A 23,042-nucleotide genomic window follows, 5' to 3' on the forward strand; every position below is an offset into this window, starting at 1 on the left:
CCAAGATCCGCCCTTTCCTCTCCATCCATACCGCTACCCTGCTCATTCAAGCTCTTATCCTATCCCGTCTGGACTACTGCATCAGCCTTCTCTCTGATCTCCCGTCCTCGTGTCTCTCTCCACTTCAATCCATACTTCATGCTGTTGCCCGGATCATCTTTGTCCAGAAACGCTCTGGGAATATTACTCCCCTCCTCAAAAATCTCCAGTGGCTACCGATCAATCTGCGCATCAGGCAGAAACTCCTCACCCTGGGCTTCAAGGCTGTCCATCACCTCGCCCCCTCCTACCTCACCTCCCTTCTCTCCTTCTACTGCCCAGCCCGCACCCTCCGCTCCTCCACCACTAATCTCCTCACTGTACCTCGCTCTCGCCTGTCCCGCCATCGACCCCCGGCCCACGTCATCCCCCGGGCCTGGAATGCCCTCCCTCTGCCCATCCGCCAAGCTAGCTCTCTTCCTCCCTTCAAGGCCCTGCTGAGAGCTCACCTCCTCCAGGAGGCCTTCCCAGACTGAGCCCCTTCCTTCCTCTCCCCCTCATCCCCCTCTCCATCCCCATCTTACCTCCTTCCCTTCCCCACAGCACCTGTATACATGTATATATGTTTGTACATATTTATTACTCTACTTATTTATTTATTTTACTTGTACATATCTATTTATTTTATTTTGTTAGTATGTTTGGTTTTGTTCTGTCTCCCCCTTTTAGACTGTGAGCCCACTGTTGGGTAGGGACTGTCTCTATATGTTGCCAATTTGTACTTCCCAAGCACTTAGTACAGTGCTCTGCCCATAGTAAGCGCTCAATAAATACGATTGATGATGATGATGATGACTCTCTACTGGGCCGCTGCTGCCCAGCACGGGTGAGTTTTGACTTGTAGCAGATTGCCTTCCACTCTCTAGCCACTGCCAAAGCTAGGAATGGAATGGATATGCCTTTTCTTGACTCTCCCTCCCATAGTTAAGACTGGTAGAGTACTAGAAACTCTCCAGGTGTGAACATGAGAGGGGACTCTTACTATGTGCCAAGCTAAGTACTGGGATAGATTCAAGTTAGGTTGGACACAATCCCTGTCCCACCTAGGACTTCCAATTTCAATCCCCATTTTACAGATGTGGTAACTGAGACCCAGAGAAGTGACTTGCCCGAAGTCACACAGCAGACATGTGGCAGAGCCGGGATTAGAACCCATGACCTTCTGACTCCCAGGGGAGGACACACAACTAGGAATTAGACAATGGTCCTTGTCCACCGAAGGCTCACAATTATACTCTGATGATGATGGTATTTATTAAGTGCTTACTATGTGCCAAGCACTGTTCTGAGCGCTGGGGTAAATATAAAGTAATCAGGTTGTCCCACGTGGGGCTCACAGTCTTAATCCCCATTTTACAGATGAGGTAATTGAGGCACAGAGAGGTTAAGTGACTTGCCCAAAGTCACACAGCTAATAAGTGGCAGAGCCGGGATTAGAACCCACAACCTCTGACTCCCAAGCCCGGGCTCTTTTCACTAAGCCATGCTTTCCACTAAGCCATGCTGCTTCCCCCCCTTCTATAATAATAATAATAATAATGATGGTATTTGTTAAGCACTTAGTATGTGCAAAGCACTGTTCTAAGCGCTTATATACTGTAAGCCCATTGTTGGGTAGAGACTGTCTCTATCTGTTGCCGAACTGTAATTTCCAAGCGCTTTGTTCAGTGCTCTGCACACAGTAAGTGCTCAATAAATAAGATTGAATGAATGAATGAATACACCATAGTTTAGTGCTCTGTACAAAGTAGTTGCACAGTAAATTTTATTGATTGGTAGAGAAGCAGCATGGATAGAGCACAGGCCTGGGAATCAGAAGGTAATGGGTTCTAATCCCGGCTCCGCCACTTGTCTGCTGTGTGACCTTGGGCAAGTCACTTCACTTCTCTGGGCCTCAGTTACCTCATCTGTAAAATGGAGATTGAGACCGTGAGCCCCATATGGGACAGGGACTGTGTCCAACCCGATCTGCTTGTATCCACCCCAGCGCTTAGTACAGTGCCTGTGTGTAGAGCAATGTTCTAAGTGCTGGGGAGAGTACAATACAACAGAGTTGATAGTTACGTTCTCTGCCCACAACGACTTTACAATCTTACAATCATGTAGGTCAATTCCTTCACACCATTTTTCCTCTGGAAGTCTGAAGACAAGAGATCCTCTACATCACTCTTGACAGGAGATTCCAGGATCAGTCATGGAAGTTACCCTAATCCCGTGACAGAAAACAGAAACACGCATTTTTGCACTGAGTATCGTTTGAGAACAGTTCTAGAGAACGGGGGTAGACAGAAGCTGAGACGGGAGATGCTGACACCTATCATGAGAAGAGGAATAAAAATGTAATCATCATGTGTTACCCATCTTGACTTCTTTTGTGATCAGAGGAAAAAAAATAGAGTTTCACTAAAGAATCTTCTTGAAATTCCCCCTGTAAATAGTAAGCATGACGGCAAAACCAGTGTCTGCACTGTGACAGGAGGGATCTCTTTGATATGTAATGCACTTTCTGAGAAACCAGGTCACATGACAAGTCAAAACTATTCCACAGGCATCTGAAGGCATTGTCTACACAATTTCTCAAGTTTTCTTCTGCCAGAGACATCTTTTAGTACCTGAATACATTTTCGGGGCCCTCAGTTGATTTTTGTTCCTGCGATCTTTAATCCACTTTGTAATCTGCTTCTCCTGAGCCCCACAGCACTTATGTACACAGTACAGTGCTCTGCACACAGTAAGCACTCCATAAATAAGATTGAATGAATCCCCTCTCTAGACTATAAACTCACCATGGGCAACAAATGTGTCTACCAATTCTGTTGTATTGTACTCTCCCAAGAGCTCAGTAATAATAATAATAATGGCATTTATTAAGCACTTACTATGTGCAAAGTACAGTGCTCTGTACACAGTAAGCACTCAATAAATTCCTTTGATGATAATATATTTAATTCTCTGTTTTCTTCCTCTCTTCCTTCAGAAGGTCCCGATCAGTTTGTCCTTTAAAATCTCCTCCAATTCCTCTCTTTCCCCTCACCCTGATTCTTTCCCTCTCATTCAGAGTATTTATGGTCATGAGGATTCCCAAATGAATTATGGCAACCAACAGATCCCACTGTTGGAAATTTCATTCCTCATAAGGTGGTACCAATCTACCCAGCGGTGTTTGAAATACATCAGCATAGTATTTATTAGGATTTATTGAGTGCTTACTGTGTCAGAGTCCTGTATTAGGGCTTGACCCTTTTTCAGATGGTGGACCTCCCGAGAGACAGGGACCATGGCTAATTCCCACCTGTTTATTCTTTCCCAGTGCTCTGTGTTGAAACTTTCAATTTTATACCTTGTTGGGCTTGCTGCTCTCATGTCCCCTTTTCCAGAGTGGCTTGGTAACCAAAAAACCACAAACTGGGCTATCCTGGGATTCTTGTGGCACCAACAAATCCAAATGAAAATGGTACTTCCACATTTAAAAAACCATCTTAGCAAGTGTTTAATACAGTACATATGTGCTGTTCCACATATGGTAGCACCACATCCATTGCTGTAGGCATTTTTAATCATAAAATGAATGTGCAATTTAACTGAACTAAAACTTTACTTGGATTTCCAAGTAGGGGTTCCAAACACAAAATCATACCCATTGTAAAGAGTAACTAAGTAAAGATTGATATAATGGGGTAAAACAGCTAGGGTTTCTTTATACCTGCAGCATTTCTGTAAATATTCAAATCAATAATTACTTCTAGGGCATAAAGCCGTAAATAAAATAGACACATAGCCGTGGCAGCAGGATTTACAATCTATTTCAGGCAGAAATGATACATACCACGGTGGATGCATGAAAGCAAATGAAACAATCAATGACAAGAGCATAAGGGAACTAGGAAAAGGATCATAAAGTAAAAATCTGCAAGAAAAGAAGTTATGCTTGCTAAACAGAAAGCAGCTCATTTGGCCAAGAATGAGAATGCCTGAAGGAAAGCATAATTCTGAGAAGGAGAGATGAAGAGAAGATTAATAATAGAGAGTAAAAACACAATGAAAAATACAGCTTTTCTTAAGTATTAGAGCCCAGGGCGTTAGTATAGACTTTAAAATACTATGGTGACCTCAGGAACAGAAATGATTAGCACGGACAAGGGTGAGATATGAAGAGACTGGGCAGAATGAGGCACTGGTGGTGGAGTTGCAAATACTTTTGAAAATGAGACTAAATTTTGAAGTAAAAACAGAAAGTCAAGAAGCTATAGAGGTGCTTGAGGAGGGATGCTTTTGGTGAGAGAGGAGAGAGGGAGAATCCCTAAATAGCGACGCACAGTATTCATTTGTTGATAACTATATTTTTTGGTCCCTTTCTCCTGGGGGAGTCATATTGAATATTTATCTATTATTTATCTATCTATTCAATTATTTATTTATATTAATGTTCATCTCCCCCTCTAGACTGAGATCTCGTTGTGGGCAAGAATGTGTCTGTTGTTATAATGTACTCTCCCAAGTGTCAATACAGTGCTTTGCACACAGCAAGCGCTCAATAAATGATTGAATGAATGAATGAATGAACCGCTCCATATGCATTGAGATGATATTAATATTTAGTATTTAAATGAATATTGGATTCTTTAAACTCACAGATTTAGCTCCCCCAACCCTTGGGAATTTGAAACTGTAAGCAGAGCACACATACTCAGAAACAAAGTCCTGGGAAAAACTACAAACCCCAAACCCTCCAGAAAGACTTTTGGAAAGTACCAGAAAGTTTGGAATTATCATCATCATATCAGTGGTATATACTGTGTGCTTACTGCACGTGCAGAGCACTGTACTAGGTGTTTGGAGATTACAATACAATGTGTCCCCTGGCCACAATGAGCTTTATAGTCTGGAAGGAGAGACAGACATTAATATGAATGCATAATTTATGATATATAATTTATAGATATGTACATAAGTGATTCATCTGGAAATCTGACCCACCAATATCGCATCCTGCTAGTTCACAATAAGGATTTTGGCCAGTGGATTGGTACTCTTCCCATCTGTGTTTTTAGTATTACTTTCAGTGACAAGCAATTCTGAGAAAAATATGCAGACTAGAGCAAGATCAATGTTTGACAGGCTGATTATGATTCAAGGTGTCTACTACATGAAGGCATCTTAGTAAAGATAATAAATAAAAAGGAAAAAGCTCCAAGTAATTACTAAGGTAAGATGAATGTTCAGCAAGTTTATATTTGTGAGCCTGAAAAAGAACATTTATCTGAACTCAAGCCTCCAATGCAGAATTAATTTCTCAAAGAAAATTCTTCCCTTTATAAATAGACAAATGCCAGGTCATGACCAACCTTCATTTATTTAAATCAACAGAAACTCTTGTATAGAGAAAGTTGGATCCAGAGAGAGAGAGAAAATCTAGTTTGTATCATTCCTGAATTTGAAAGGTTTGCTGGGAACTCTTTCTCCATTCTAGGAAAGCAGAAATAAACACTTAGGTACCATTCTTCCTCCATCAGAATCCAAACCACCTTGTTGGAATTGGTCAGCGACCCCAGACAATGGGGCAGGGTGGGATCATTTTCAGGGTGCAGCAAAAATGGATGGCTGCCCCGGGTCCCCACTTTTCAGTCACTGACACTTCTAACCCAAATAATTCAAGTGGTTTCATCTCCCCATTTGGCATTTAAGGTTTCCAGTTGTGATCACTACATCAATCCGATCTAAAAATATATGGAACTTGGTTAGGGAATAGGATCGAAGGAAACTCAATGGGCATCTCAATGTCCTAGCCACTCTGCCACGTTTACGTTTTCTATCTACCATGCTTTTACCACTGTGGCTTTCCCCCATCTACATTTCCACAGGCTTAATCACAATGAACATGAATTCTGGGCTTCTCTTCCATAGCGGAATTAACTTTCCTCCAAGAGCTGGAAACGCTTTATTATTAATAGCTTCCCGAGGGTTTTACTTCTTGGCAGTATGCCTTTGATGACTTCATTCTAGTTAAGGTGTTGGAAAATAGCTCAGCCTATACACTACTCACAATCATGGAACCCTAAGGGCTCTTCACTCAGTGTAGCAGGGAGCTTGGTTCTGACAGTCCTTAAAGTAGAAATACTTCTTTTCATGAAACCTGAACAAAAACAATGTAGAAAATCAGTTAAACTCCTATAGTCAAATCCATGGTGCAAATTTGCAAATGTTCTAGATGCCACTGGGCTGTTATATCAAGTGTTGCACATTTGGTTTCTAATTTGCAGCAATTAGTTGGTCAGATGTGCGCTGATCTCTTCTTATTCTGATTCAATTTCCTTTAAGCTCTCCTACTTCTTGCTTGAAATGATTTCATCCAGTCTCATCTAGGAGCACAATCTCTCAGCTCACTTTTGAAATCCTGAATGGCTACCTTGGCCTTGCTTTTGCTTGCTTTTGTTTATTAGGACACAAAGGGATTTGTTGAGGGCAACATCAGCCGTATTTGGATTCGTGACTAAAGGTTAGTCAAATCTAGATCTGCAAGATCTGCAGCAAGAAAGGATTTTTTTAAATTGACCTTGGAAAGCCTTGATAGCAAAACAGCTAATTTGTGACACTTAACAAGCCATATGTTTGCTCAAGCTCTCTTTCTCCTAATTTCATGATGCCATTTCAAAAAGAGATTTACTGGGGAAGGCCTGATTAGGAAAGAGTGTTAGAGAGTAAACTCCTTGTAGGCTGAGAATGTATCACTTGCTTTTTTTATATTTCCTAAACGTTTAGTATAGTGCATTGCACCCAGCGGGTGCTCAATGAATACAATTACTACTTCTAAAAGGAAGAGAAAAATTGGGGAGGGACTAGTGAGGAAGTGGCAGAATTCAGGAGAAGGGTCAGCGCTGTACTACAGCATGGGATTTCCCTAATATATTGTTTTGCAAGAATGTAATCCCTGCATTTTTGGAGAATGATAATAATAATAATCAATCATGGCATTTATTGAGTGCTAACTGTCTGCAGAGCACTTTACTAAGAGCTTGGGAGAGTGTAAGAGTTGGTAGATGCATTCCCTGCCCACTATGACCTTACAATCTAATACTATTAATACTAATACTGATAACAATGTTTGTGGCATGTGGTAAGAGCTTACTACATGCCAAGTACTGTACTAAGCACTGGGGTAGATACAGCATAATCAGGTCAAATACAGTCCCTGACTCGCATCTGGCTCAAAGTCTAAGAACCAGGTGTGCACACATTACAGGACACATTACAAAGGCTTTGTGCTTGGCACATAGTTAGCAAATACCATCATTATTATTATCTGGAATCTCTTACAAAAAGATGAAAATATTCAGTTATTTGACTGGATTACTTTTAGATGCTCTTGGATCGACAGTCAGAATTTCAGCTTTCGTCTATGAATCTTCAATTCAGTGATATCTAATAGAAGTCAGAGAGGAACTTTTTTTATGATATCTGTAAAGCACTTCCTATATGTCAAGCACTCTACTAAGCACTGAGGTAGACTTGTTTTCGCATTTTATTCTCATACGAGTCAATCGTCCAGTCGATCCATCAGTAGCATTTATTAAGCATCTACTGTGTGAGTGTACTGTAATAAGTGCTTAATACAGTTCTTTGCACACAGTGAGTGCTCAGTAAATACAACTGAATGAAAGAGCACAATGAAATTAGTATATGCGATTCCTGCCCGCAGGGATTTTACAATCGAGCCACGACAGACACTTAAAGCAGTTATGGATAGGAAGTAATTGAGTATATAAGACATGTACATAAGAGCTATGGGGGTTGAGGGTCTTAAATGCTTAGATGGCAAGGAAGGGCAAGAGGAGCAGCGTGGCAGGGAGCAGGGAGCCAGAAGGAAGTCACTTAACTTCTCTGGGTCTCAGTTTCCTCATCTGTAAAATGGGATTAAGACTGTGAGCCCCATGTGGGACATGGACGGTATCCAACCTGATTACTTTGTATCTACCCCAGTGCTTAGAAAAGTGCCTGGCACACAGTAAGCACTTAACAAATGCCATAAAAAAGGCCTCAAGTGCCATGTGGGGGATAAAAAGAGGGGAAATTGGAGATTAAAATAGGCAAGGCCTCTGGAGATGTGATTTCATGCCCGTTCCTGAAGTACATTCAGTAGCTGTTCATCAAGTTCCTCAGTGAAATGAGTCGTATGCAGTGTATATTTGGGGTTTAGTGTACCCGGAGAAAGGTTCATTACATTTTCGGTCTCATGAAATTACTGCTGCTAGTAATAACCACTCTCCATAATCTTCAAAATACACTCTTCATTGCACTCTTGGGTCCCACATACCCAGAAACTTAGACTTCTGGAAATTTAATTAACGGAGCACAGAAACAAAGTTTAATCACTTAGCTGTGATCTACTATAGCGGGTCCACAAGTAAAGGGAGTGAAGCAAAGAATACTGCAAATAGTTCCAGCACTAAAGGTATCTAATTTTATATATTCAGGAAAATATATCAAGATTTGAGCTATACTATTTCCACTGTGGGAAAAATGCAACTCAAAATAGAGACTGTAAGGATTTTCATTTACTTTTAATGTCCTGTTTCATTACATGTAGGAATTTAACCGAAGCAACTCCAATGTCTAAATAAGTCTTATCGGAGCATCTTGACACCAAGGTGAAAAAAGCAGAGAGTGAAAGTTGCCCGAAGACTTAAGAAAACGAAAACGTTACAGAATGTGAGCTCCCAAATTCACACCAAAATAGGGTGGCTGAGAACTGGCGGGCTTAACCATTCGTCCTTGAAATAAATGTGTTTCGCATCCAGGAGTGTGCCTTAGATAAGAAGTGTTTTCTTATCAAGAGAAAATTGACTTGAATACCTACACGTACACTTGTTCACGGAAGCCTCCCTGAAGCTCATGGAGGCTTAGGAGAGGTGAGAGATTTGTTACCCATATCTTAATGAGTCAGGTACCGAATATCCTGTTTGTGGATTATACAGGCCCTTCTTCTTCCTCTGGTTGCCTCTGTTTGGCATTCTCATTGCACATATCCACTTCATAAGAGAGTGGACTGGGAAAAAAGGAGGAAAGCAGATCTGTTTGTCATTGGGTTAGTAGATCTGAGAAAAGGTTTAGTGAGAAAAGAGGTTTTAGGACAATATGTGGATTCAGTTTATCCACTGTTGCCGCCCACGATTTGCAGGGTTAATGAAGAGTAATAATGATGCGATTTGTTAAGCGTTTGCTCCGTGTCATGCACTGGTCTAAACTCTGGGGAAGATACAAGTTAATCAGGTCAGATACAGTCCTTGTCTCACCCAGGCTTGTAGTCTAAAGTAGGAGGGAGAGAGAGTACTGAATCCCTATTTTACAAATGAGGAAATGGAGGCACAGGGAAGTTAAGTGGCTTGCCCAAGGGTTAAGCAAGGGGTAGGGTCAGGATTGGATCAAAGGGCATCTGATTCCCAGGCCCGGCTCTCTCCACTAGGCCACATTGCTTCTTAAGAGTGGCTGGTTTGAGTAAGGGTGCTCGGGAAGCTGAGCATCGAGACCATAGTTATTTCTTTAACTGGGAAAGTGCCAGAGACTTTTAGGGGTCTAATGGCGTAGGTTCAAACCCAGTGAAAATGTTACAGTGAAATAAATTTTCAAAAGCCCTTATAAGAAAACATGAGTATTACTTTGCATTCCATGGTTTTTGACCCAGCTGCCTTCCATACAACTCTCTTGTACTATAAGACATTGACCTAAGGCACTCCCAAGCCAAGGGCATGTTCTATAATAATAATGGCATTTGTTAAATGCTATGTGCCAGATACTGTTCTAAGCACCCATCTTTAGTTATAATAAGAATAATGGTATTTGTTAAGCACTTACTATGTGCAAAGCACTGTTCTAAGCGCTGGGGAGGTTACAATGTAATCAGGTTGTCCCATGGGAGGCTCACAGTTTTAATCCCCAATTTATAGACGAGGTAACCGAGGCACAGAGAAGTTAAGTGATGTGCCCAAAGTCACACGGCTGACGTTGGCGGAGCCGGGATTTGAACCTATGACCTCCGACTCCAAAGCCCGTGCTCTTTCCACTGAGTCGTGATGGTATTTACTGAGCTCTTACTGTACGCAAAGCACTGGACTAAATGTTTGGGAGAGTACAATACAGAGGTAGCAGACACGTTCCCTGCCTACAGTGAGCTTACACTTTCCTGGGAAAATCTATCAACAGAACATAGCCTGTTTTACAGCAGCAAGACTTTAAAATGACGCCCAGTCAAGGAAGATTTAATATTGCTAATGATTCCTAGTGTTTAGTACAGTGCTCTGCATGCAGTAAGCACTTAATACTATTAATTAGTCAGTGCCTATTAGGGACTACTGCCAGCAAAGGCAGCATCTTTACGTACCAGTATTTAGTGATCATTATCCTACTCGAGTCTTCTGCCTTTTCCACGTGTCTGGAGATCTTCCCTGTCTCTCCTCTAGGCAAGTAGCACAACTTGAGTTTGAATAACGGCACTCCCTGCTCCAAACGCTTGGTCTTTGGCTGGGATTGAAATCCCACTGATCATTTAAAGTCCTGGGTATCAGTCAGCAGGACGCTAGTTCTCGAAGTTGAATATACCTGTCACTCTAGATAATGTGCTTGGCCCTTTTGGTAGTTAAAAGAAGCCTGGGAGTCAGAAGGACATGGGTTCTAATCCCGGCTCTGCCACTTACCTGCTGTGTGAACTTGGGCAAGTCACTTTGCTTCTCTGTGCCTCAGTTACTTCATCTATAAAACGGGGATTGAGACTGTGAGCATCATGTGGGTAAAGGGCTGTGTCCAACATGATTACTTTACTTTGTATCTACCCCTGCGCCTAGAAGTGTTTGACACATAGTAATAGCTTAACAAATATCATTATTAAAACAGGCATTCCAGCTCCACTGTGATAACTGTGTTCTTGAAAACCCCTATGTTAACTAAAAAAGTGTTGTGTCATTCCTCCTTTCTGTGGCAAATAAGTTGTTGGGGGAAGATGGCTTGCAAACAAATGAAGTAGTACATAGTGGGGAATTAGCACTTCCACTAAAGTGACTTCCACTTCTAAAGCTGGTCGAAGTGCTCTGCATTTCGCTTCTGTGGCAGAAACACGACTAGGTCATTAGCATTTTACTAGAAATTAATCTGCTCTGGCTTCAGATCACTGTCTGCAGGAAACATATGGCAACAGTAAACTTGAAATACCATTAATTCCATATACAATGCTAATGAACTGATACAAGTTTTCTAAAACAAATATAACACTGACTGTGACGGCATTCTTGGACAGTCCCTTTGCATTATGGCCAATTTATGGCTGCTTTATGGTATTGTTTTTTCCTTTCCTTCCATCACACTTTAAACATATTATACACTAAAATGTTGAATTCCAGCAAGAATGAATGTACATTAAAATAAAAATTCCAGCAGTCACTAAAAAAAACCAAACACACGTGGTAGATAATGTAGATTCCCAAAGAGAAATATAAGATTTACTGAAGGGAAATCAGGATTGTCTTTGGACTATATAGAGGTATATAAAAAAGTTTCTCTGTCATTACCCTGGCCTTGGGTAGATCAAGACAATAATACTTTCTCTAGAAATTTACCCATCCCAATTTTCGATTTGCTCCCCTGAGTCCTGAAAAGCTGAGGGCCCAGAGGGAGCCCTCTATGAAGTCAGCTTCATCCAAATTGACCCTAAGCAAATTCATCCAAATTCACCCTAAGCAATATCAGCTTTGCCCCTTCCTAATAGTAGATGGGAAAAAAATCAAAGGGAAATCCTAGCTCACAGTCAGCTCGGCAGGGATTTTGGCCAGGCAAGATTTTGCCACCTGATATGCTGACGTCCAGGCCCAATGGCATCCTCTCAGTGACACTTCTTGAGCAGATGCAGTGTGATATTTTTAACAGCCAGCATTGTCTCAGTGCACGTTGGTTTGATTAGAGATTCCGGCAGCAAGAAACCAAAGTGCCCAGTGTCACGGAGCTCAAAGGCAAACGCATAGGGAATTCCGGTTTTGTATGCCCAATCCATCGAACTGCCGGAGCTAACATCTGGAAGAGAAGCAGATGGTCAGGGATCTTGCTTTTCTTTGGAAGGGACCATGCAATGAGCCACTTAACTGTCATTCCTCAAATCAGCTGGGGGCCCTTAGAACGTAACTTCCCGCCTCCCCCTGCAATTGAAGCAATATTTCCTGTTTGATTAAAGTGAAAATATTTTCATAAGGTCTTTGCCTAATGCAAAACTATTTCTATATTTTTGACCTGATCTATGTAATTGTACATTTCAAAAATTGTAGGTTCTGTTATATTGTGAGCACCATGTGGGAAAGGAAGCATATCTTCTTCTACTGAACTCCTCCAAGCGCTTTATACAGCGCCGTGCTTACAGTAGGCATTCAGTAAATACTACTGATTGATTAATTCCAATAGACTAATCTTTCTTAAGGCTCCCATTCACATCATTTGACTAAGCCATTATTTTCTTGAACTTTCTCCCAACAGGCAGGAGAAAGATGATGCCAGTGATGGAGATAATCAAATAGGAGAAGAGGGATTGAATCAGAGAGACCTAAGGCCAGCAGTTGAGAGCCTGGAGTGTCATCACAACTCTGAATCACAATGTGATGCTTTCGTTTCTATAGCAACGGACCATCCTCTTAAATCTAACTGTGATTTCACCTTAATATAAGGCAATGAAAGGTGAATTGTGATGTAAAGGAAAAAGCTTTTTAGTCCAGTGTATTTTTATTATAATTTAAGATTATGCAGCTACCATTGATCAGAAAACCAATCCTTAAATCATGTGTCTGCTTCTCTGGTTTTCTCTAGTAGAAATAGAGAGTTATAAAACTGCATTCAAATGTTTTTGCCAGACATTGAATTACTGGTTGTTGACAATGTTGGACAAGTGTATATGACTGGCAATGTCAATTACTCTATTTATTAAATATTTCTTTTAGGATTACCTACTCTAGGACAAGAAGCAGCAATGCCATATTATTTGTTCTGACGATTTTGACACCTGTCTACATGTTTTGTTTCGTTGTCTGTCTCCCCCTTCTAGACTGTAAGCATGTCGTTGGGTAGGGACCGTCTCTCTATGTTGCCGACTTGTACTTCCCAAGCACTTAGTACAGTGCTCTTCACATAGTAAGCGCTCTTCACACAGTAAGCGCTCAATAAATACGATTGAATGAAAGAATGAATAAGGCAAATAACTGACAAAATGCTCTATTGAAAAGCAATAGCTTTCAATCAATCAATGGTATTTATCGAATGCTTACTTTGTGTAGAGCACTGTACTAAATGTTAGAGAGAGCAATTTTCAATACTTATAAACTAGGGAGGGAAGCATTACTTCAGCCATGTTTTAAGAAAGAAATAATAGTTGAAAGTGTGCTACGTGCCTGAATACATGCTGTGCAACAAGTAACACTGCGTAAGTTTGGAGTGAAAAAGAAAATATATGTTTGGTGCTGAAAGTTCATTATTACTTCATCATCATCAATCATATTTATTGGGCGCTTACTATGTGCAGAGCACTGTACTAAGCGCTTGGGAAGTACAAATTGGCAACATATAGAGACAGTCCCTACCCAACAGTGGGCTCACAGTCTAAAAGGGGGAGACAGAGAACAAAACCAAACATACTAACAAAATAAAATAAATAGAATAGATATGTACAAGTAAAATAAATAGAGTAATAAATACGTACAAACATATATACATATATACAGGAAGTATATATATATACTTCACCTACCTCATTACTTGCTTTTTTTAAAAATGGTATTTGTTACGTGCTTACTATGTGTCAGGCACTGTTCTAAGCGCTAGGGTAGATATAAGGTAATCAGGTCCCACATGGGTCTCACAGTCTTAATTTTCATTTTACAGATGAGGTAACTGAGGCACAGAGAATTTAAGTGACTTGCTCAAGGTCACACAGCAGACAAGTAGCAGAGCCAGGATTATAACCCAGGTCTTTCTGACTCCCAAGCCACTAGTCCACACTGCTTTCTTGAAGCCTGGTGGAAGATTTCTAGTTGCCAGAATGCCTTACAGTGCCATTTTGATGCTTTCAAACTTCGGAATATGTTTATGCTTCCTTAAATGCATCACAGCACCTACAGCAAACTTAGTATCGGTTCTGTCCAGACTATGCTCAGATTGATTTAGAGATTTCCCTCGGAGCACGTCAAATTAATCCCATATAAATTCCCTCTGCCCTCTGAAGCCAGTTTAGTAGGGTCAGAGTGCAGCGGCTGGCAGACACTTCCTGTTTCATCTATGGGAAATGGGTTAAAGAGACCGTCCCAGAACAAATGGCAAACGACACTTTTTAGACTGTGAGCCCACTGTTGGGTAGGGACTGTCTCTATATGTTGCCAATTTGTACTTCCCAAGCGCTTAGTACAGTGCTCTGCACATAGTAAGCGCTCAATAAATACGATTGATGATGATGATGACACTTACACAGCGTGCTGGAGGCAGGGCCGAACCTATACCTCACCCCGTAAGCTGACTGAAGGGCACTGACGGCATTGTAAGCTGCAGATTCCTGTGTGGGTGAGAAAGAGAGTCAATTAGCATTTCTCATTAATTACTTAACAGGCTGCAACCATTAGCTAAACTGAGGGGCCTCTCTCTTGGCCTGTGACTAATGAGATGAACAGAAAAGGCTTTTCAACTTGGGTAGGTGCAGATTTTGAGTCCAAAATCTTGAATGATCGCACTCAGCGGATGGGTGAGAACCTCAACGTGATGAGTGATATGTCTCAGACTTTTCTGGAGCAAAAAGTGCTCTGGGGTGGCAGGATCATCATCATCATCAATCGTATTTATTGAGCGCTTACTGTGCGCAGAGCACTGTACTAAAGCGCTTGGGAAGTACAAATTGGCAACATATAGAGACAGTCCCTACCCAAGTGGGCTCACAGTCTAAAAGGGGGAGACAGAGAACAAAACCAAACATACTAACAAAATAAAATAAATAGAATAGATATGTACAAGTAAAATAAATAAATAAATAAATAAATAGAGTAATAAATATGTACAAACATATATACATATATACAGGTGCTGTGGGGAAGGGAAGGAGGTAAGATGGGGAGGATGGAGAGGGGGACGAGGGGGAGAGGAAGGAAGGGGCTCAGGGAAGGAGGTAAGATGGGGAGGATGGAGGGGGGACGAGGGGGAGAGGAAGGAAGGGTCTCAGTCTGGGCAGGATAATTTGGGTCTCAATCCCAGACTGGTTAAGAACTTTCTATTTTGAATATCTAAGTGGGGGTACACCTGGCAGTGAAGTACACCCTAATATATAGCCCTCTTATGCCAGTCTAGTTAGTCGATCATATTTATTAAGTGCTTACTGTGTGCAGAGCACTTTACTAATGGCTTTGGAGAGGACAATATAACAATAGACAGACACATTCCCTGCCCACAACAAGCTTACAGTCTAGAGGTCATGGGTTCTAAGCCCAGTCCACCACTTGTCAGCTGTGTGACTTTGGGCAAGTCACTTAACTTCTCTGTGCCTGTTACCTCATCTGTAAAATGGGGATTAAGACTGTGAGCCCCACGTGGAACAACCTGATCACCTTGTATCCACCCCAGCGCTTAAAACAGTGCTTTGCACATAGTAAGTGCTTAACAGATGCCTTAATTATCATTATTATTATTATTAGAGGGGGAGATCATTTTTTATGGTATTTGTTAAGCACTTATTAAATGTCAAACACTGTTCTAAGCACTGGGGTAGACACAATAGATACAGTCCCTGTCCCACATGGGGCTCACAGTCTAAGTATTCATAGGATGGGAGAAAGATTGATATATGCTCCAGCATGGACACCCTAAAGAACCAATAGGCCTGAGAGTCAGAAGCACCTGGGTTCAATCCTGGCTCTGCCACTTGTCTGCTGTGTGATCTTGGGCAAGTCACTTAACTTCTCTGTACCTCAGTTACCTCATCTGTAAAATGGGAATGATGACTGTGTCCCATGTGGGACATGGACTGTGTCCAGCTTGATTAGCTTGTATATAGCACTTAACAAATATCAAAAAAACCCAACACAAAACCACATTAGTAAGCAAGCTAAACTCAAGCCAAGCGGATATCCCAAGCGCTTAGTACAGTGCTCTGCACACAGTAAGTGCTCAATAAATACGATTGAATGAATGAATGAATATCATTTTTGCATTGAGAAGCAGCATGGCAAAGTGGATAGAACACAGGCCTAGAAGTCAGAGGGTCATGGGTTCCAATCCCGGCTCCACCAATCAATCAATCAATCAATCGTATTTATTGAGTGCTTACTGTGTGCAGAGCACTGTACTAAGTGCTTGGGAAGTACAAGTTGGCAACATATAAAGACAGTCCCTACCCAACAGTGGGCTTACAGTCTAAAAGGGGGAGACAGAGAACAAAACCAAACATACTAACAAAATAAAATAAATAGAATAGATATGTACAGGTAGAGTAATAAATATGTACAAACATATATACATATATACAGATGCTGTGGGGAAGGGAAGGAGGTAAGATGGGGGGATGGAGACACACCACTTGTCTGCTGTGTGACCTCTGGCAAGTCACTTCACTTCTCTCTGCCTCAGTTACCTCATCTGTAAAATGGGAATTGAGACTGTGAGCCCCACGTGGGACAAGAGACTGTGTTCAGTTGGATTTGCTTGTATCCACCCCAGGGCTTAGAATAGTGCCTGGAATATAGTAAGCACTTGACAAATACCATAATTATTATAATAGTTACTATTATTATTATCCTTGAGTTGGATAAGCGCTGATGACTTGGTCCCTCAAATCTCTCAAAAAGCAGGAACACCAGGGGTGACAGTTGCTTTACCACAGATAATGGATTTTTTTATTTACCATATTTTTTTATTTACCATATTTACCATAGATAGTTGTACTTCCCAAGCGCTTAGTCCAGTGCTCTGCACACAGTAAGCGCTCAATAAGCTCCCCTTCCTTCCTCTCCCCCTCATCCCCCTCTCCATCCCCTCCATCTTACCTCCTTCCCTTCCCCACAGCACCTGTATATATGTATATATGTTTGTACATATTTCTCTATTTATTTATTTATTTTATTTGTACATATCTATTCTATTTATTTTATTTTGTTAGTATGTTTGGTTTTGTTCTCTGTCTCCCCCTTTTAGACTGTGAGCCCACTGTTGGGTAGGGACTGTCTCTATGTGTTGCCAATTTGTACTTCCCAAGCGCTTAGTACAGTGCTCTGCACATAGTAAGCGCTCAATAAATACGATTGATGATGATGATGATAATGGGGTCAGGGAAACATAGTGGCACAAATTGTCAAAGCCCGAATGTGTTATAATCCAACCTCCCCCACACTCCTTCCTCATTCTCTGATTCTAGTAGGCCTGGGTCTGGTTCAAGCAGAAAAACTCATTATTTGGGCAACAGCTGCTTTTGCCAAAGCCCTCTTTGTTTTCTCACAATGTGGCTCTTAAATTGGGTTGAGGAGGTGGTGCAGTTTTAGGGAGCATGTGGCCTCAAATCCAGCAGAATCTTTATTAGCATCTACTTATTCCCCTGCCTTCAGCCTGCCCTGGCAGAAGATGCAAAATGGTGTCGCGCACATTCATTCTTTTCTCTCCATTCACCTAAATCTAAATCCTTTCGGCCTCCGTGACTGGACTGTGAGCTCTTTCTCGGCAGGGATGATGTTGTCATTTATTGTACTCACCATAGTGCTTAGAAGAGTGCTCTGTACACCGTAGATAATCACAATATACTGCTAGATTGTTTGGCCTTAGGACTGCTTCTCCCACTCCGTGCTGAAGATAGAATCAAGCTCAATCTATGATATTTATTGATCAGTTACTGAGTGCAGGCCCCTGTACTAAGCCAAGTGTTTGGAAGAGTAAAACAAAAAAGACACAGAGGACCTGGGTTCTAATCCTAGCTCTGTCTCTTGTCTGCTGTGTGATGTTGGTTAAGTCACTTAACTTCTCTGTGTCTCAGTTTCCTCATCTTATAATGGGGACTAAATCCTACTCCTGCTTACTTAGACGGTAAGCCTGATGTGGGACAGGGTCTTTTTCCTACATGATGACCTTTTATCTACCCCAGCACTTACAACAGTGCTTAGCACATAGTAAGCACTTAAATACCATAAAAAATTACCTGCCCTCAGGAAACTGATCTAATGATTATACTGTAGCCAGAAAGAATTGATGAATGAAAATTATACAAGCTTGAAAATCTGTAATTACTCAAGACATTAATGAGCTATGGTGAATTTCTATTATTTTAAATGCAATAGTTTTACCATAGAGTTAATAAAGGTAACTTAACTAGAACAGCAAAAGGATGCTATTACAGGTAGTCTTCTATTTCAGTTCACCTTTGAATAATTTAGTCCTTAATTTCAACAGCTTCTGGGAACTTACTAACATGTATTGAACCGGGCTGAAGCATTGCTCTGTTCATCTGAGGAACAATTAGGTCTGCCTTCTCAGTAAATGCTGTTCTTATTTATTTATTCATATTAATATTCATCTCCCCCTCTAGACTGGAAACTTGTGGGCAGAGACTGTGTCTACCAACTCTGTTGTAGTGTACTCTCCCAAATTCTTAGGACAGTGCTCTGCACACAGTAAGCGCTCAATACAGTCCACTGACTGGGTGTTGTTGCTTCTCCCTGAGGCAATTCATGACGCCCAGCTTTCACCTTTTGGCCCTTCCTTTAGACCTCTGAGGACTATCTAGTCCCCTCAGAAGATTCCACCCTCAAAAAATGAAATATTATAATGTTTACCCTCTCAGTTTAGCATTTTGTCCAAAAATGTCCTGTCCAAAGAAGGAAATTTTAATTTTGAAAGTGCGGGAATTCAGAAAGCCAACTAATGAAGGACTATGTGTTTCTCGTTCTACCTGATAATTAAATTGAAGACTAACACCCTCATTTTTTGTGTGTGGGGGTAGAACACTTATTAGTTCTATAGTTGCAGTTTTCTGCAAGCTTGAAATCTCATTTGAATTCCGTCTTTCGTCATCGAAAGAGAGGAATCAAATTCGCACCGGGAAGTCATTTGACTAAGTGAGGCTGAGTCACAGAAAGGTCTACAAGAGCTTAGAGACAGGAGCTTCTGAGCTCCAAACCGTTGTTGTTTTTAATATTTGTTAAGCGCATTCTAAATGCCAGGCACTGTACTAAGTACTGGGGTAGATAAATCATCAATCGTATTTATTGAGCGCTTACTGTGTGCAGAGCACTGTACTAAGCGCTTAGTACATTATTAGATAAATGCTAATCAGGCTGGACATAGTCCATGTAATGCCATTATTATTATTGGACACAGTCCATGGCATTATTATTATTATGTGTTACATAATAATAAAAATAATGGTGGTATTTGTTAAGCACATACTATGTGCAAAGCACTGTTCTAAACACTGGGGGGATACAAGGTGATCAGGTTGTCCCACATGAGGCTCACAGTCTTAATCCCCATTTTACAGATGAGGTAACCGAGGCACAGAGAGGTTAAGTGACTTGCCCAAAGTCACCCAGTTGACAATTGGTGGAGTCGGGATTTGATCAGTTTGTCCCACGTGAGGCTCATAGTCTTAATCCCCATTTTACAGATGAGGTAACTGAGGCACAGAGAAGTTAAGTGACTTGCCCAAAGTCACCCAGTTGACAATTGGTGGAGTCGGCATTTGAACCCGTAACCTCAGACTCCAAAGCCCGGGCTCTTTCCACTGAGCCACGCTGCTGCTCTTACATGAGGCTTACAGTTTTAATCTCCATTTTAGAGATGATGTAACTGAGGCACAGAGAAGGTAAGTGACCCATCCAAGTTCACCCAGCAGACAAGCGGCAGAAGCAGAATTAGAACCCAGGTCCTTGTGACTCCCAGGCCTGTGGTCTATCCACTAGGCCACGCTCCTTCTTTGGGTTAATAGTGGTGGTGTCTATCCTTCCCCATATAAACACTAAGACCCTCTTCTTTGCCAGCCTAGGAGAAGCTACTTGCTCCCTCTAAAAAAAAAGTCAGAATAATGATATTTATTAAGTATTTATTGTATTCCCACTATGTCCCCCTCTCATCTTATTCCCCATTATGATTTAGTTCCATGACCATCCTAGGCTAAACTAAAGGGCAATGTCTCAAGAGCATGAAGGTCCTCCCTCACTTTTTAAAAACGGGGGTGGAAGCATGATATGAAGTCGGGGAGACGTAAGGCAGAGGATTTCCAGAAGACTTCGGGGAATCATAACCACCAGAATACTACCACTCTCTCTATCTCCAAAACCCTACTAAAATCACACCTCCAGGAAACCGCCCTCTCATCTCTTATCTGCCCACCCTGTTTTCCTTCCACTATGTATTTGAGCCCATATTCACTGACTACTATGGTATTCACCCCACCCTCTGTCCCTATAGCACTTATATAATAATAATGATGGTCTTTGTTAAGCGCTTACTATGTGCAAAGCACTGCATGTGTATATACAAGAGAAGCAGCGTGGTTTAGTGGAAAGAGTGTGGGCTTGGAGGTCAGAGGTCATGGGTTCTAATCCGGGCTCAACCACTTGTCAGCTGTGTGACTTGGGGCAAGTCACTTAACTTCTCTGGGTCTCAGTTACCTCATCTGTAAAATGGGGGTTAAGACTTTGAGCCCCACCTGGGACAACCTAATTACCTTGTATCTACCCCAGTGCTTAGGACAGTGCTTGGCACATAGTAAGCACTTAAAAAATACCATTATTCTTCTTATTATTATTACGAGATATAAAGATATATAGATATCTATATATAGACTGGTCACTTAACTTCTCTGTACCTCTATGTAGATATCTATATATCTTTATCCTCAGTGGTTTCCCTCAACCAATAATTTAACCGGTGTCTGTATCCTTCACTACACTGTAAGCTCCTTGAGGGTGGGATCATATCTACTTTCACTATTATACTCGCCCAAAGGCTTGGTACAGTGCTCCACTCAGAGTAAGTACACAATAAATACCGTTAATTAAATGATTGAAAACGTTTGGAAACAACTCCCCTTTGGAGTCTGAGATCCTTCTGGGAGGGGAATGTGTCACTTTCTTGTTTTGTACTTCCCAAACAATTGGTACAGTGGATAGTACCCACTGGATATTCAATAATTACTACTATTCCTTCTACTATTATTGGTGAGTGATTGCGGGCTGAGGGTGTTAGAAATACATGCTTCCTAAACAAGGGAAATATCTTTATTTCCCCAGAAGGGTTAACATGTTCGTTAAATGAATCACGTTCCAGGGGCTCCTCATTTCTCCTTGGCGTCTCCTTTTCCCTTTGCTCTTTTACTGTGCATCCTCTTGTGTACAGCTGCCTCAGGAAGATAAAGGGCAACCCTGTTTAAAAACAATTCCCCACCTAAATGACTGAAAGGGTAATTGGGAACGACATTTCAAACATCCCAGCTAAAGCACAGTCCCTAGCAGATTGGCGGAATGATTTGGTTTATTTAATAGACTCTGATTATCCTGGATTATTACCCAGAGATGGTTGGCTTCTAATTAGAATTGGTCATCTTGATTTTAGCTACAGTCAAAGCTCAAATTTTCTGCCTTCCACTTTTTTTGGCTCTAAATTAGCATCTCCTGCCCACTTCCACTGAGGACTGGAACTTCTGATACCACAGCAGTCCTGTGCAGTATGTCAAGATAATATAAATACCATCTAATTATCAAAGGTAATCCCAGACATAAGTGGATAATGGAATATCCAGAGCCATAGCCATATGGCTTGGGCCAAAGCTGAGACCTCCGTCTCCAAAAAAAAAAATTTCTACCACGCTGCAATAAAAGCAAAATCTACTTTCCCTGCCTCCCTTCAGGTGGTTATGCTGAATGGAAAGGAATAAAAAGACCAGCAGTTTATGGAAGCAATACTGAAAACCTTTCCCAGTCATGTCAACCCAACAGCCTCCACTAGCACTTTTGTATTTTATTCTAGCCTATCCTATTTTATATCCTATCCTCATATATCCACATAGGATATATTTTTATATCTTTATATATATATAAATATATATATATTATAAAATATCTATATATTTATATATATATAAATATATCCACATAGGTATATTTTTTACTTAATTATCCATTCTATGATTTATTAAGCTCCTTCGGTCCCACTAAATTGTAAGCTCCTTGGGAGCAGGGATCATGTCTACCAACTCTATCTGGACTGTGTCCAACCTGATTAGCTTATGTCTACCCCAGGGCTTAACAAGAGTGCCTGACACAGAGTAACCATTTAAAAAATACAAAAAAGGAAAACCAAAAAAAAAAAAAGAAAAATTCTATTGTATTGTACTCTCCAAAGCACTTAATACAGTGCTACTCACGCAAGCAGTGTTCAGTAAATAGCACTGATGGACTGATTAATCTATTTGTATTACTTCCTGCTCACTTTTGTTCTTTCTCCTACTCCCATGTTACGTAAATCTATTTTGTCTGTCTCCATTACCATGTACACTTCTTGAGGCCAGGGCAAGTGCGACTTTGACTGCACTCTTAACTGTTCAGCACAGTGCTTAGCACAAAATAGGTGTCCCAGAAATTGATTTCCTGACTGGTAGGTTATTTATGGCCTGGATAATTGGGGCCTGAATAATGGAGAGGTGACTGAAAGGGTTGGTCAGAGCCACTGAGAGAGGAGGCTATAAACCTACCTTGGAGATCACTCTCAGAGTGGAAGGGTTGAGGAAAACGATAAATAGAAAGACTGATGATGGAGAGAAAGAAAGGAAGGCATGTTTTTAGCTTGCTGTGAGCAGGGAATGTGTCTGCCAAATCTGTACTCTCCCAAATTCTTAGCACAGTGATCTGCACACTCTATAAATACTATTGATAATGATGATGTTGTTGGTGAGTGGAGTGAAATGAAAGAGTCAGATAAAAGGGGGTGGGGGAAGTTAATACGAGTAGAGCACTGGACTAAGCAAT

The 23,042-nt window shown here is 41.2% G+C and overlaps 1 protein-coding gene and 1 non-coding gene across 2 annotated transcripts in view; both read right to left on the minus strand.

Annotated features, from left to right (window-relative positions):
- Positions 1–875: 875 nt before the first annotated feature.
- Positions 876–1,013, minus strand: LOC119945588. Its single transcript, XR_005456252.1, has one exon. It is a non-coding gene; the product is annotated as a small nucleolar RNA SNORA7 (small nucleolar RNA).
- Positions 1,014–11,546: 10,533 nt separating this feature from the next.
- The window catches only part of CPA6 (carboxypeptidase A6), a 141,282-nt gene continuing 129,786 nt past the window's right edge, over positions 11,547–23,042 (minus strand). The window contains exons 10-11 of the mRNA XM_038766731.1: positions 14,521–14,605; positions 11,547–12,093 (exon numbers count right to left, since the gene is read on the minus strand). Coding sequence (XP_038622659.1) covers positions 11,906–12,093; positions 14,521–14,605 — 273 coding nt within the window. The 3' untranslated portion in view covers positions 11,547–11,905. The remainder of the gene's footprint in view (positions 12,094–14,520; positions 14,606–23,042) is intronic.

The sequence above is a fragment of the Tachyglossus aculeatus genome, chromosome 25 (assembly GCF_015852505.1).
Source record: "Tachyglossus aculeatus isolate mTacAcu1 chromosome 25, mTacAcu1.pri, whole genome shotgun sequence".
In the NCBI taxonomy this organism is placed as follows: Eukaryota; Metazoa; Chordata; class Mammalia; order Monotremata; family Tachyglossidae; genus Tachyglossus; species Tachyglossus aculeatus.